The following is a 16,414-nucleotide window of genomic DNA, read 5'->3' as shown; positions in this document are numbered from 1 at the left end:
CAACCCTCAGTTTGTTCTCAGTTTTTAACAGTCTCCTATGCTTTGGCTCTCTCCCACTCTAAACTCTTTTTTTTTTCCTTCCCCTCCCCCATGGGTTTCTGTTAAGTTTCTCAGGATCCACGTAAGAGTGAAATCATATGGTATCTGTCTTTCTCTGTATGGCTTATTTCACTTAGCATCACACTCTCCAGTTCCATCCACGTTGCTACAAAAGGCCATATTTCATTCTTTCTCATTGCCACGTAGTATTCCATTGTGTATATAAACCACAATTTCTTTATCCATTCATCAGTTGATGGACATTTAGGCTCTTTCCATAATTTGGCTATTGTTGAGAGTGCTGCTATAAACATTGGGGTACAAGTGGCCCTATGCATCAGTACTCCTGTATCCCTTGGGTAAATTCCTAGCAGTGCTATTGCTGGGTCATAGGGTAGGTCTATTTTTAATTTTCTGAGGAACCTCCACACTGCTTTCCAGAGCGGCTGCACCAGTTTGCATTCCCACCAACAGTGCAAGAGGGTTCCCGTTTCTCCACATCCTCTCCAGCATCTATAGTCTCCTGATTTGTTCATTTTGGCCACTCTGACTGGCGTGAGGTGATATCTGAGGGTGGTTTTGATTTGTATTTCCCTGATGAGGAGCGACGTTGAACATCTTTTCATGTGCCTGTTGGCCATCCGGATGTCTTCTTTAGAGAAGTGCCTATTCATGTTTTCTGCCCATTTCTTCACTGGGTTATTTGTTTTTTGGGTGTGGAGTTTGGTGAGCTCTTTATAGATTTTGGATACTAGCCCTTTGTCTGATGTGTCATTTGCAAATATCTTTTCCCATTCCGTTGGTTGCCTTTTAGTTTTGTTGGTTGTTTCCTTTGCTGTGCAGAAGCTTTTTATCTTCATAAGGTCCCAGTAATCCACTTTTGCATTTAATTCCCTTGCCTTTGGGGATGTGTCGAGTAAGAGATTGCTACGGCTGAGGTCAGAGAGGTCTTTTCCTGCTTTCTCCTCTAGGGTTTTGATCGTTTCCTGTCTCACATTCAGGTCCTTTATCCACTTTGAGTTTATTTTTGTGAATGGTGTCAGAAAGTGGTCTAGTTTCAACCTTCTGCATGTTGCTGTCCAGTTCTCCCAGCACCATTTGTTAAAGAGACTGTCTTTTTTCCATTGGATGTTCTTTCCTGCTTTGTCAAAGATGAGTTGGCCATACGTTTGTGGGTCTAGTTCTGGGGTTTCTATTCTATTCCATTGGTCTATGTGTCTGTTTTTGTGCCAATACCATGCTGTCTTGATGATGACAGCTTTGTAGTAGAGGCTAACGTCTGGGATTGTGATGCCTCCTGCTTTGGTCTTCTTCTTCAAAATTACTTTGGCTATTCGGGGCCTTTTGTGGTTCCATATGAATTTTAGGATTGCTTGTTCTAGCTTTGAGAAGAATGCTGGTGCAATTTTGATTGGGATTGCATTGAATGTGTAGATAGCTTTGGGTAGTATTGACATTTTGACAATATTTATTCTTCCAATCCATGAGCACGGAATGTCTTTCCATTTCTTTATATCTTCTTCAATTACCTTCATAAGCTTTCTATAGTTTTCAGCATACAGATCTTTTACATCTTTGGTTAGATTTATTCCTAGGTATTTTATGCTTCTTGGTGCAATTGTGAACGGGATCAGTTTCTTTATTTGTCTTTCTGTTGCTTCATTGTTAGTGTATAAGAATGCAACTGATTTCTGTACATTGATTTTGTATCCTGCAACTTTGCTGAATTCATGTATCAGTTCTAGCAGACTTTTGGTGGAGTCTATCGGATTTTCCATGTATAGTATCATGTCATCTGCAAAAAGCAAAAGATTGACTTCATCTTTGCCAGTTTTGATGCCTTTGATTTCCTTTTGTTGTCTGATTGCTGATGCTAGAACTTCCAACAAAATGTTAAACAACAGCGGTGAGAGTGGTCATCCCTGTCATGCTCCTGATCTCAGGGAAAATGCTATCAGTTTTTCCCCATTGAGGATGATGTTAGCTGTGGGCTTTTCATAAATGGCTTTTATGATCTTTAAGTATGTTCCTTCTATCCCGACTTTCTGAAGGGTTTTTATTAAGAAAGAGTGCTGAATTTTGTCAAAGGCCTTTTAGCCAATATTTGTTAATTAAGTGAGTAAATATTGTAGCTTAGTGTCTCTTATCTCCGGAAGTTTTTACTGATTGCTTAAGTATCCTGTTCCCATGCCTTCTTTAAAACAGAGTAAATATCTCTATTTCTTTATTCCATATTGATTGATAGGTTTGCATAAATCTCCCATTAGTTTGATATTTTAGAATGGGGAACTGTCTTTCTCATCTTTTTAATTTCAGTGCTATCACAGTGCCAAATATCTAATATGAATACAGTACACATTGGAATTGAATGGATGAATGAATCGATGAATGAATATAGGCTAAGCATCCTTAAGAAATATTTTTGATCTTCTTGTAATCATTAAGAATAACAGTCTTTTAACATAAAATGCTAAATTATATAGATATGTGGATCCAATATGTATGGCCTTGCAATATACCTAACACTTAGTAAAGGATTTGTTGTTTGAGCTTTAACTGCTATTAAAATAATCTGTGTCTTTCAACAATTGAATTTTGTGTATTTTCAGAGATCATCTATAGCTGGGTATTTAATGAGTTCCCTTCCTTTGTGGCGGAAGACAGCCGGCGGTTCATTTCCCAGGAGACAGGCAACCTCTATATATCTAAAGTCCAAACATCAGATGTTGGCAGCTATATTTGTCTGGTGAAAAACACAGTGACAAATGCTCGAGTACTTAGTCCTCCAACACCACTCACTCTACGTAATGATGGTAAGTTGCATAGCCTGGATTAAAATGGTTCAGCCACCTCAAATGTGAAAAATAAAGATGTATTATTGTTTTTCTAAACATTTAGGCCTAATGCAAAAATCTTTTAATTACCAAATTTAGAAACTCTACAGTTTTAGTCTGTGATTATGCAGACCTTAGGATAAAAATTTTGGCATAGGACAGTGATGATCTTTGGATGAGAGATATTAACCATAATGCTATCCTAATGACAAAAAAAAAAAGGAGCATCTGAAAAGATCAACTGTAATAAAGACTAGTTATTTTCTTTGCTCTTTAATGCCTCTATATAACATATTTGTATGAATTGCAAACATTTTATAAGTTCATTTTTCATTACTTTCTTATTTTAGCTAACTTCAAATTGAATGTTCATCTTTTAATACTTCATGGTATAGTTATAATTGTTATTATTACTTTCCCAATAATGGAAGCAGGTGGAACTTTAGCTTTTAAGTGCAATTCAGGCAAAATTATGATTTTCTAATTATAGGTATTGCCATCTATCTAAAGTATCTTCAAATTTAAATGCCTCATTTGTAGTTATAGACATTTACAGTTAAGCATTGCATTAAAGAAGTCAAATACTATATTACAGTTGATATATGATATGTGGCTTGCTCTGTCACGCAATAAAAAATCCATGAAGGCATTATTAAGAAGTGAGCTTGAGAATCCTGATTGATTGCCAAGCTTAAAAAATCTATTTCAACATTACTTTTTTATATGCTTAGTTTTAGAATATATGCCGGTGCAGTGTATGTCCAGAGTTTCATCACAAGATTTTTGCTTACTGCTTAGTTTCTCATTTTATATATTTAGACTTCACTATATGTATGTATTATAATACATATAATACATAATATAATAATATATAATTATTATATATTATATATAATATAACATATGTGTGTGTGTGACACACACACATCTTATTTGGTAGTGAGAACAAATACAATATCCAGTCTAGAGATGAAGAAGCCAATATTAGAGACATAAAGGGACTTGCCAAATTCACACAGCTAGATAATGGCATGGAGAAATAGCTTGAAAAAAAGAAGAGAAATTGGGAAACCAATTCAGACTATTGAAATTCACCAGCTGAGAGGTGACAAGGGACAGAATGAAAACAGTGGTAATGTCATTGAAGAGAAGAAAATATGCAGGATGTTAAAGAGGGAAAATTACTAAGATTTAATAATTAATTAAATGCCAAGTTCTAGAGTAGGAGGAAATTTAGGCACAGTTCATTGAATGTGTGATGATTCACTTCATAAGAAGAGATAACACAGATGAAGGAATAGATCGCAGTGTTGATAAATGTGAGTAATTCAGGTTTTAATATGAAGAGTTGAAATCTTGGGAAATCCATGTGGAAATATGCAGTAGGAATTTAGATATATATGTCTAATACACATAAAAGAAGGCTAGAAAAATATTTAAAAGTCGTCATTGTGTATTCCCTCACTACAGTTAAAGCCATGTTGTGAATATAGTATGTCAACTTCAAGATTACATGAAAATGTCTAGGGGGTGAAAAGCAAAAAGGAAATAGATATGATTTTTAAAAGTATTTACTTAGGGGCGCCTGGGTGGCGCAGTCGGTTAAGCGTCCGACTTCAGCCAGGTCACGATCTCGCGGTCCGTGAGTTCGAGCCCCGCGTCAGGCTCTGGGCTGATGGCTCGGAGCCTGGAGCCTGTTTCCGATTCTGTGTCTCCCTCTCTCTCTGCCCCTCCCCCGTTCATGCTCTGTCTCTCTCTGTCCCAAAAATAAATAAAAAATGTTGAAAAAAAAATTAAAAAAAAAAAAAGTATTTACTTAAAAGTTTAGAATTGAGATGATTCTCTATATACCATTTCCATAAAATTTCTGAGCATTTTCTCCTTAATTACTTAATAATTTAAAACATCTTTGCCTGAAAATTGTAAAAATTTGCTGCCTAGTCAATAACTAGTTCCATTAACACTATCCATTTATGTAATAGTAATGTACACTTTGATAGTGGCTGAGATTGACAGTGGCTGTCTTATTTTCACGTAACTGTCCTAAACATTACACCGACCATATGAGCAAGAGTAGTACATGTACAAATCCAGTTTCACTAGTACTTAAAATTTCAGTACCAAGGGGCGCCTTTGTGTCTCAGTCGTTTAAGCATCTGACTTTGGCTCAGGTCATGATCTCACAGCTCTTGAGTTTGAGCCCCATGACCGGCTCTGTGGTGACAGCTTGGATCCTGGAGCCTGCTTGGGATTCTGTGTCTCCCTCCCTCCCTGAACCTCCCCTGCTCACACTCTGTCTCTGTCTCTCTCTCAAAAATAAATAAACATTTTTAAATAAATAAATATATAAATAAATAAGTTCAATACTCATGTTCAACAGTCACTTGTTTGTCTTTTATTATTTCATGGCCCAGATGTATCACTTAACTTTACTTTCTACCTTCCATGGTCAAACATTTCAAGAATAATTAAAATAATTTTTGTTGCTATTCAAACTCCCTTGCCCCTCTGTCTTCTATTGTGATTGTGTGGCAAAATCCCAACTCCTAATGAATTCAGCTATGCCCTTAATCTGTGACTGCTTTGAGAATCTGAGAGCTGCTAGAGAATTTCACCCACCGTTGATTCACGATCACCAACTTCAAATGGGCCTTCAGCACTTCCTCTCAATCCTACTAAGACTGCCCGACCAAGAACACTTCACTTCAAATTTATCTTCCTACTAATAAAATTAAATCTAATTACATCTCTATCCATACTGTATCTCCTCCATCCTATTTCAATAGAATTACTATGTTGTCCCTTTTCCTATCAGCACCAGTCTCTCCATTCATAAACTGTTTCCTTTGGCCTTTACAGAACATTACACTGTTTTTTTAATATATATTACCAGTACTGTGTCTACTAAAATTATATATATATATATATATATATATACACACACACATATACAAATATATATATATATACATATATATTTATACAAATTTGTATACAAATATATATGCATATGCAAATATGTGTGTGTGTGTATATATATATATATATATATATATATATATATATATATTTCATAGTACCTGAATTTACTGATGCAGTTGACATTGTTGACTACTTTTTATTCTTTTATGAATATCTGTATTTTAAAAAATCATTATTTGAGCAGTACCATACAAAAAAGTTATTAAAGCAAATAAAAATAAATAAATCAAACTGTTATATTAAGGTTCATATTTAAGTTAAAAAGAAACAGGTGGAAAACATTTCCTGAAGTTCAGTTATATTATTTGATGACAGAGTTATTTAAGATTTTACAAGAGAAGTTAGAAGATTCACATTTCTTCTTTCTGTAAATTATCTACAGTTATTTTTTCCTTGGTAGTTATTTGCCTAATGTTTATTTTTTTAATAAAAAATATCAAATGAATGTAATGGTTTATAAGTGCAGATGGAGAAAAAAAATACATCTCCCTCCCATCAAGCCCCACTTCCTAGAGCCAACTTTTTTTAATTCTTTTTTCTTTCATGAGGTTCTCCTATAATGCTAGAAAATATCTGTTCCTTATTTAATCAAGTTTAGACAATAATTGTTGACTCCTTCATACATATGAGTATATATACTTCTATCCTCCTCTTGTATTTATATAACAGTTTTTCATTGCTTACCATTAACAGTTTTACCATTAACTTTAATAAGGTACTTAAATCTTTACTGTTCTCTTAACTCTTGAAAATAATTGTTGATTTCTTATTACACAACATGAAGATATTTTTATCTCTACTTTTTCTTTCACCCTGTCTACATTACACTTGTGTCCTTTTATCTGCCACCTTTATCATTACACTTTTACAAGTATTCTAAACTTTCCCATAAACTGTGAAAGCTGAAAATCAACAGACACTTATAAATTATTACTATACAATTATCATTTAATATCATGTTTTTATAGGTTTTGAGCTATTTTTAGATGTGTATGCTGCACGAGATGTGTTTTTAATAAGTGAAACTTTGAATTGAATATTACAGGAAAGCAGGCTGGTAGCATTAATAAGAGTTTGATACACTTTGAGTGTGACTTTTCTTAAAATTTTTCTAAAATATAATTAATAGTTTTAATAATATTGTTGAAATATGAACATGAGTCATCACAATGCACATGGTAAATGAAAACATTTCTATGATTAAGAAAGTCCATGGAAAGAGTGTGAAATGAAGAGATGTGAGCTTAGGAACAAGCCTTGCATAATCCAAATTGCATTGAAAGAGTAAAGAATAAAAATCCCACAAAAGATAATGAAAAGTCAGAGACGTAATAGGAAAAGTAGAAGTGACATATAAAGAAAGTCTATGGAAATGAGTATTGAACAAGAAGATGTGAGCATAGAGCTCAAAATGGTGGATTAGGTTCATGTATTTGTTGCCTGTTCCCTTCCTGAGACCCTATGAGAAGAAATCCACATCATCAATAAGAATGATGAAGGAGAGGAATATTTGATTAACAAAGGAGACATTGTGATATATTTCTGAAGAATAAGGGAGGATGTGAATTAAAAGACTTAACAGATGGAGAAAACTAAAACCTAGAATAAATTTGAAAGGATTTAAAGAAGGCGCTGAGGACCATGTGCCTAGTGGAAGCTTAAAAAGTTTTGAAATCAGTTGAGGAGGGGGGCATAAGACTGGACAAAGTGGGGTTGGAAGTATGTATGTTGAACAATGGTGTCAGTGAAATATCAGAATCCTACTCTTTCCCTGTACCTATATGCAAAAAGGGCAAAGGACATATCTCTTAACAATATAAACGAATTTTTCATGGAAGACTGAAGTACTTAATGTTATGGTGACACACAATATAAGACCTTCTCATTCTGGCATTTGGGTGTGTGCAGCCTGAAAACCAGTTTCTTTTCCTCACATCAAAGCAGAGCTGTCTATCAACACACCTCACCTGATCATGCCTCACCCCTACTTCAGAAGGGAACCAATTCTACAGTCAATCCATACTAACTTCTAAGCTTCCCAGACTTAACATTTATGTGCAACCTAAGTTAACAATTTCTATTAAAAAATAGTGAGCTAACTGAATGGCCATAGAATTCATACCAGGATAATGTGTGAAAAACAGGAAACTTAACATTACTCCAAGAAAGGCATAGATTAGACTGGAATCATTTTTAATTCAAAACTTTCATATCACTATTTGATATCTCTTCAAAAAGAAAATAATTGAAAAGTATATTCATAATAAAGACATATCCCTGAATGTTTTCCCAAGTAGGTGGCATATATTCAACAGTTAGTCTGAAAATAAAAATAGAATCCAATTGTGGATGAATCCATTTATTGCAGCACGGTCAGCTGTAATTCCTGCTGGGTTTTACAAACCTCTCAATGCAGAGACAGGCATTGTAATGGATATATGTGCAAACTTGGCAAACACCTCTGCAGGGGTTTGAATATAAAAATTATGTTTAATCTGCTGTGACTGTACAGTTAGCTATGAAAATTATTTCAAGAACACTGTGTTTTTATACTTCTGTGAAAAAAAAGTAGACCTTTCTAAAAATAATAGAAGTTTTATATATATATATATATATATATATATATATAGGCACACTATTTCCTTTCAAGTACAAGTAAAATTTTACTTTATAAAATGTACTGTAGAATTTACTGCCTTAGCTTGGGTTTTCCTAAAGCACGCCTTGAAACAAAATTTGCTTAGAAGTAGTAGTTAATTGTAATTTATCCCAGAGAGCAGAAGTGAGGGATGGAGTGTAGTTGAGGAGTGAAACAGTGTAAAAGAGGTTGAATTATAGACATGACCACTTTTACAGGCAGCTGGAGCATGATCCTGCATGAACAGAACCTTATGAAATGCGCTCAGAACAGTCTCCTTTGTGGAGGTATCAGTGACCTTCTATCTCCCAGTCCCTAAGGGTGGCACTACAGGCAGTTAATTCTGCACTTGCAGGTTGCCCTTAAGTTGCAAGTGTGTGAAACTTGTTCCTGCACACAGTTGTTTGCAGTGGCAGTTCAGGAAGTAAAAAATCTGGCCAAGATCATTTGAACTGGCATACACATAGAAATGTATATATCTAAAACATAGATGATGAAGTTTTAGAAGCTCTGAAGTGCATGAGTAACATTATCAGATTTCCTTGGCTGACACTGTATGAAATCACCCTCACACATTCACAAATGTGTATCCTATGCCTACTATGTGTTAGATAATTTGTGAGATACTAAGGCTATAATGGAGGGCAAAACAAATACAATAACCATCTTGTATAGTTATAAGAGAGGATGATATTACCCTAAATGCTGAATGTAACTTGTATCCTAGGATCTGGCTGTTCTCACTGAGTGTCCCATGAGGCCCATCTCACATATCACTTCATTAAAAGCAAAACAAACATCTAGTTTCAAAAGCATTTATGAGTAATATCAATTTTAACTAATGGTTTATAGGGTAATTAATGGTTCTGGCATTCCATATAACACAAATTTATTGAACACTCCTCTATAACCACATTTATCTTTTGCCAAGTTTTCATTCCTACAGCTGCCACATCTCTCCCTCAAAACTCTCCTGCCTCTTTCCCACAGCACTCTTCCCTTTAGTCTCCCATCAGAGTCTTACTATCTCTGTCTTAATTATGGCAATTTCACACTTTTATTTCTTCTCTCTTCTATGTTCCCAGCCCAATTTTGAAGATAGTTTTAGCTAACTTTATTTTTATGTAATCAATATTTACATTTAATTGCTACATGTAAGGCACTGTTCTAAAAACTTTATAAGGCTTAAAGTGAAAAGATAGAATATATATATATATATATATATATATATATATATATATATATAATATTAACCAAATATTAACCAAATAGTAACCAAAAAAATTTGAACTTGTTCAACTATATCATACAAGATATTAAATGTATTTCTTAGGGATAGAGAGAATCACCACTTTCTGATAATAGGTTTAATTCTTCAAGAAGATATAACAAAGCAACTCCCCACAGTCCACTATGTACAGGACCAGACTACTCATTCCTCTTCCAGTCCAGATGGGATCTTCTCCTATTCTCTTCTCTTATACCCATCTTTCCTAAGGCAACATTCCTTCAGTCCCTTTCCTTAGGGCTATAATGGCTCCATAGTGGTACAGAGAGGATAATTTATAAGGAGAAATAGAAAGAAAGAAAGAAAGAAAGAAAGAAAGAAAGAAAGAAAGAAAGAAAGAAAGAAAGAAAGAAAGAAAGAAAGAAAAGAGAGGGAGGGAAGGAGGGAGGGAGGAAAGAGGAAAGAGGGAAAGAAAGAATAAACCAACTGGTCCCTAGTCCTTTTCCCATTCTTGGAGTTGGAAAGTACAATAGAAACAAGAAAAATTGAAGAACTAACTTGAGAAAAAGAGTGGGAATAGATTTAGAATGAATGCAAAAAGATTGGCTTTTGTTAGAGATTTCATCAGTTGTTACAGTGAAAAGAAAAGTAAAAGGATTGTAGATGCAGATAACCTACTATTTGGTGGCGGGAAATCTGATGGCATTTTTTTTTATTAAAGTATAATTAGCATACAGTGTTATATTAGTTTCAGATTATAATGTAATGATTCAACATTTCTATGAATTTCTCAGTGCTCATCAAAATAAGTGTACTCAATCTTTACCTATTTTACCCATTCCTTCACCCATTATTTTTTTTAATGAGCTACAGGCAAAGTCATAAGCTGAGAATTTATGTGTGGATAACAGGTTTATTTTAAGACAAGAACTGTGCCAACAAGGAAATTATACATAGCTTCATTAATTTATTACTAAATAATACAGATCCCAGGAGCAATGTAAAGATATAAAAAATGGCATGCCCTTGAAGATTGCGGTAGGTTGAATAATAACCTCCCAGTTCTAATTCCTAGAAACTTTAAATGTTATTTTGTATGGTAAAGGGACTTTGCAGATGTGACTAAATTAAGGATCTTGATATGGAGACATTAATCTTGATTAACCTTGATTATTCTGGATGATTAGTATCAGCCCTAAATGTAGTCACCTGGTGCCCTCATAAGAGGAAGGCAGAGAGATTTATCTGAATACAGAAGAGGAAAAGGCAATGTGATGATTGAAGCAAAGTTTAGAGTGATGTGCTTTGAAGATGGAGGAAAGGCCAGGAACTAAGGAATGCAAGGAATGTAGCGCTAGAAGCTGGAAATGAGAAGGAAATGGATTATCTCTAGAGCCTCCAGAGGGAAGGTAGCCCTGCCTTCTAGAGAGAATTGATTTAAGTCAAATGAAACTTTAATCTTCAGGTTTTAAAGTTCTTACCTCGAGAATTTAAGAGAATAAATGTGTATTGTTCTAAACTACCAAGGTCGTGGTATTTTGTTACAATGACCATCAAAAACTAATGCAAAGACCAAACAGAAATCTGGATAAAAATATTATTACTTGTCTTGGGCAATATTTGTGATTATTGAAGCAGTGTGTTTGAGCTGGCTTATTCCTGTTTGCAAAAGTTTGTTGTGTTCATCTCTTCACTTCTTGGTAGTTTGAACTTTTTGTTCAAATTTTCAATTTACAGACAGTTCCTAGGGAACTTGAAAGCTTTGTACAAGAATACTCCTACTCAAATATATTTATCTACATAAAGGAAGCTGAATTCTGCAGGAATATAGAAATTTATTTGGTTTTTATTAATCTTTTATTTATTTTTCTGTGTCTCTCTGGAAAGCTTATCATCTTGATATGAAACAAATGAAACAAAGACATCAAGAAATAACTGGGTAATTTACAACAATGTGGATGGAGTTACAGTGTATTATGTTAAGCAAAACAAGACAGTCAGCAAATGACAAATACTATATGATTTCACCCATATGTGGAATTTAAGAAACAAAACAGATGAACATAGATAGGGGAAGGGGAAAAAAGAAGGAGGCAAACCATAAGAGTGTCTTAATTATAAAGATCAAACTGAGGGTTGATGAATGGGAGGTGGGTGATGGATAGGCTAAATGGGTAATGATATTAACGAGGGTGCTTGCTGTGATGAGCACTGGGTGTTATATGTAAGTGATGAATCACTAAATTCTACCTTTGAAAACAATATTACATTATATATTAACTACAATTTAATTAAAAACCTGAAACAATAAAAAATAAATCAATGCATAAATACATAAATAAATGCATAAATACATGAATAAATAAATATCTCAGGACAAAAAAAGAGAAATTATTGGATGATTTCTGAATAAAATGAATATTTGGTTTCCTTAGATGTCCTTGATAATCAGTCATTCCATACAATTCAATTTCTCCTCAAACAGACTTATAAAAACAATTTGAAATTTTATTTAAAGATAAGAATTTTTTTTAATTTATTTATTTAAATTCAAGTGAGTTTACATACAGTGCAGTAATGGTTTCAGGAGTAGAACCAAGTGATTAATAAATTATATGCATCACCCAGTTCTCATCCCAACAAGTCCCTCCTCAATGCCTGTCACCCATTTATCTCATCCACCCACCCACCCACCTCTCCTCCAGCAACACTCAGGTTCTCTGTATTTAAGAGTCTCTAATGGTTTACCTCCCTACATGTTTTTATCTTATTTTTCCTTCCCTTCCCCTATGTTATGTTTGTGTTCTTAAATTCCACAAAGGAGTGAAATCATATGATATTTGTCTTTCTTTGACTGACTTGTTTTGCTTAGAATAATACTTTCTAGTTCTGTCCGTGTTGTTGCAAATGGCAAGATTATATATATATATATATATATATATACATAATCTTTATTAATTCATCTTTATTCATTCAGCAGTCGACAGACATCTGGGCTCTTTCCATACTTTGGCTATTGTTGATAGTGCTGCTATAAACATGGGGGTGCATGTGTCCCTTCAAAACAGCACACCTGTATCCCTTGAATAAATGCCTAGTAGGACAATTGCTGGGTCATAGGGCAGTTCTAATTTTAGTTTTTTTAGAAACCTCCATACTGGTTTCCAGAGTGTCTGCACCAGCTTGCATTCCCACCAACAATGCAAAAGAGATCCTCTTTCTCTGTATCCTCGCCAACATCTGTTGTTGCCTGAGTTGTTAATGTTAGCCATTCTGACAGGTATAAGGTGGTATCTCACTGTGGTTTTGCTTTGTATTTCCCTGATGATGAGTAATGTGGAGCATTTTTTCATGTGTCGGTTGGCCATCTGGATGTCTTCTATGGAGAAGTGTCTATTTATGTCTTTTGCCCATTTCTTCACTGGATTATTTGTTTTTTGGGTGTTGAGTTTGATAAGTTCTTTATAGATTTTGGATACTAACTCTTTATTGTCATTTGCAAATATCTTCTCCCATTCCATCAGTTGTCTTTTATTTTTGTTTGCTGTGCAGAAGATTTTTTATCTTGCTGGGGTCCCAATAGTACATTTTTGCTTTTGTTTCTCTTGCCTCTGAAGATCTATCTAGGAAGAAGTTGCTGTGGCTGAGGTCAAAGAGGTTGCTGCCTGGTTTTCTCCTCTAGGATTTTAATGGTTTCCTGTGTCACTTTAGGTCTTTCATCCATTTTGAATTGTTTTTTGTGTATGATGTAAGAAAGTGGTCTACGTTCATTCTTCTGTATGTTGTTGTCCAATGTTCCCAACACCATTTGCTGAAGAGACTGTCTTTTTTCCATTGGATACTCTCCTTCTTTGTCAAAGATTAGTTGGCCATATATATGTGAGTCCATTTCTGAGTTGTCTATTCTGTTCCATTGATCTATGTGTCTGTTTTTGTGCCAGTACCATACCGTTTTGATGACTACATCTTTGTAACATAATTTGAAGTCTGAATTTATGATGCCTCCAGCTTTGCTTTCCTTTTTCAAGACTGTTTTGGCTATTTTTGGTCTTTTCTAGTTCCATACAAATTTTAGGATTTTTTTGTTCTAGCTCTGTGAAGAATGCTTGTGCTATTTTGAAAGAGATTGCTTGAATGTGTAGATTGCTTTGGGTACTATAGCCATTTTAACAATATTTGTTCTTTCAATCCACAAGCATGGAATTTTTTTTTTTCATTTCTTTGTGTCTTCTTTAATTTCTTTCATAAGCTTTCTATATTGTTCAGCATGCAGATCTTTTACCTCTTTGGTTAGGTTTATTCCCAGGTATTTTATGGTTTCTGGTGCAATTGTAAATGGGATTGATTCCTTGATTTCTCTATCTGTGCTTCATTGTTGGTATATAGAAATGCAACCAATTTCTGTACTTTGATTTTATATCCTGCAAATTTGCCAAATTCACATACTAGTTCTAGCAGTTTTTGCTGGAGTCTTTAGGATTTTCCATGCAGAGTATCATGTCATCTGTGAAGAGTGAAAGTTTGAGCTCTTCTTTGCCTATTTGGATGCATTTTATTTCTTTTTTTTCTCTGAATTTTGAAGCTAGGACTTCCAGTACTATGTTGAACAACAGGGGTAAGAGTGAACATGCTTGCCTTGTTCCTGATCTCAGGAGAAAGATCAATTTTTCCCCATTGAGGATAATATTAGCTGTAGGCCTTTCATATATGGCTTTTATGATGTTAAGATATGTTCCTTCTTTTTTTAAATTTTTTACTGTTTACTTACTTTTTTGAGAGAGAGACAGAGACAGAGAGAGAGAGAGAGAGAGAGAGAGCAAGAGTGAACAGGGGAGGAGCAGGGAGAGATGGAGAATCCGAACAGGCTCTAGGCTCTGAGCTGTCAGCACAGAGCCTGATGCGGGGCTCAAACTCACTAACCGTGAGATCATGAGCTGAGCCGAAGTTGGACGTTTAACTGACTGAGCCACCCAGGAGTCTTTATGTTCCTTCTATCCTGACTTTCTTGAGGGTTTTTATTAAGAAAGAGGCTATATTTTGTCAAATGCCTTTTTTTTGCATCTATTGACAGGATCATATGGTTCTTATCCTTTCTTCTATTGATGTGGTGTATCTTATTGATTGATTTGTGAATATGGAACCAGCCCTGCAGCCCAGGAATAAATCTTAGTTGATCATGGTGAATGATTCTTGTAAGGTTCTATTGAATTTGATTTGCTACTATCCTGTTGAGAATTTTTGCATCCAGTTTTATCAGGGATATTTGACTATAATTCTACTTTTTAGTGGGGTATTTGGTTTAGGAATCAAGATTGCTGCCTTCATAGAATGAGTTTGGAGGCTTTCCTTCCATTTCTAATTTTTGGTGCAGTTTGAGAAGAATAGTTATTAACTCTGCTTTAAATGTCTGGTAGAATTCCCTTGGGAAGCCATCTGGCCCAGGATTCTTATTCTGCAAGAGATTTTTGATAACTGATTCAATTTATTTGCTGGTTATGGGCCTGTTAATTTTTTTTTTTATTTCTTCTTGTTTGAGTTTTAGTATTATGTGAGTGTCTAGGAATTTCTCCATTTCTTCCAGATTGTCCTGTTTGTTAGCAAATAATTTTTCACAGTATTCTCTTATAATTGTTTGTATTTCTGTGGTGTTGGTTGGAATCTCTCCTCTTTCATTTGTGACTTTATATATTTAGGACTTCTCTCTTTTATTTTTCAGAAGTCTGGCTAGGGGTTTATCAATTTTGTTCATTCTTTCAAAAAACAGCTTTTAGTTTCATTGATCTGTTCTAGTGGGGCTTGGGGGGATTGTTTATTTGTTTGTTTGTTTCTATATTATTTATTTCTGCTTTAACCTTTATTATTTCCCTTCTTTTTCTTTGCTGCTCCTTTTCTACCTCCTTTAGGTATAAGTTTAGGTTGTATATTTGGGAGCTTTCTTGCTTCTAGAGATAGGCCTGAACTGCAATGTACTTTCCTCTTAGGACTGCCTTTGTTGCATCCAAAAGGATTTGGCCTGGTGTGTTTTCATTTTCATCGGCTTCCATGATTTTTTAAAAATTTCTTCTTTAATTTCCTTTTAAACCATTTATTATTTAGTACAATGTTCTTTAACCTCCATGTATTTGAGGGCTTTCCACATATTTTCTTGTGGTTGATTTCAAGTTTCATAGCATTGTGATCTGAAAATATGCATAGATGATCTCAATCTTTTTTCACCTGTTGAGGGCTGATTTGTGACCTAGTTTGTGATTTATTCTGGAGATTATCCATGTATACTCAAGAAGAATGTGTATTCTGATGCTTTAGGATGAAATGTTCTGAATATATCTGTTAAGTCTATTGGTCCAGTGTGTCATTCAAAGCCATTGTTTCCTTATTGATTTTCTGCTTAGATGATCTGTCCATTGTAGCTGGATATTCAAGTCTCCTATTATTATGGTATTGTTATCAATGAGTTTGTTTGTTTCTGATTAGTTGATTTATATATATGGGAATATCAAGTTGGGGGCATAAATATTTATAATTGTTAGATATTCTTGATGGATAGACATATTCATTATGATTAAAATGACCTTCTTCATCTCTTGTTACAGTCTTTGTTTAAAAATCTAGTTTGTCTGATCTAAGTATGGCTACTCCACCTTTCTTTTGACCTCTATTAGTATGATAGATGGTTCTTTATCTCCTCACTTT

At 34.5% G+C, this 16,414-nt stretch overlaps 1 protein-coding gene across 1 annotated transcript in view; it reads left to right on the top strand.

Moving 5' to 3' along the window:
• Nucleotides 1-16,414, top strand: part of CNTN5 (contactin 5) — a 1,390,102-nt gene that overhangs the window by 984,442 nt on the left and 389,246 nt on the right. Inside the window, exon 8 of the mRNA XM_058687390.1 lies at nt 2,649-2,852. Coding sequence (XP_058543373.1) covers nt 2,649-2,852 — 204 coding nt within the window. The remainder of the gene's footprint in view (nt 1-2,648; nt 2,853-16,414) is intronic.

This window comes from Neofelis nebulosa, chromosome 10 (assembly GCF_028018385.1).
Source record: "Neofelis nebulosa isolate mNeoNeb1 chromosome 10, mNeoNeb1.pri, whole genome shotgun sequence".
In the NCBI taxonomy this organism is placed as follows: Eukaryota; Metazoa; Chordata; class Mammalia; order Carnivora; family Felidae; genus Neofelis; species Neofelis nebulosa.
The sequence above is the reverse complement of the archived record's forward strand: the minus strand, read 5'-3'. Positions and strand labels throughout refer to the sequence as shown.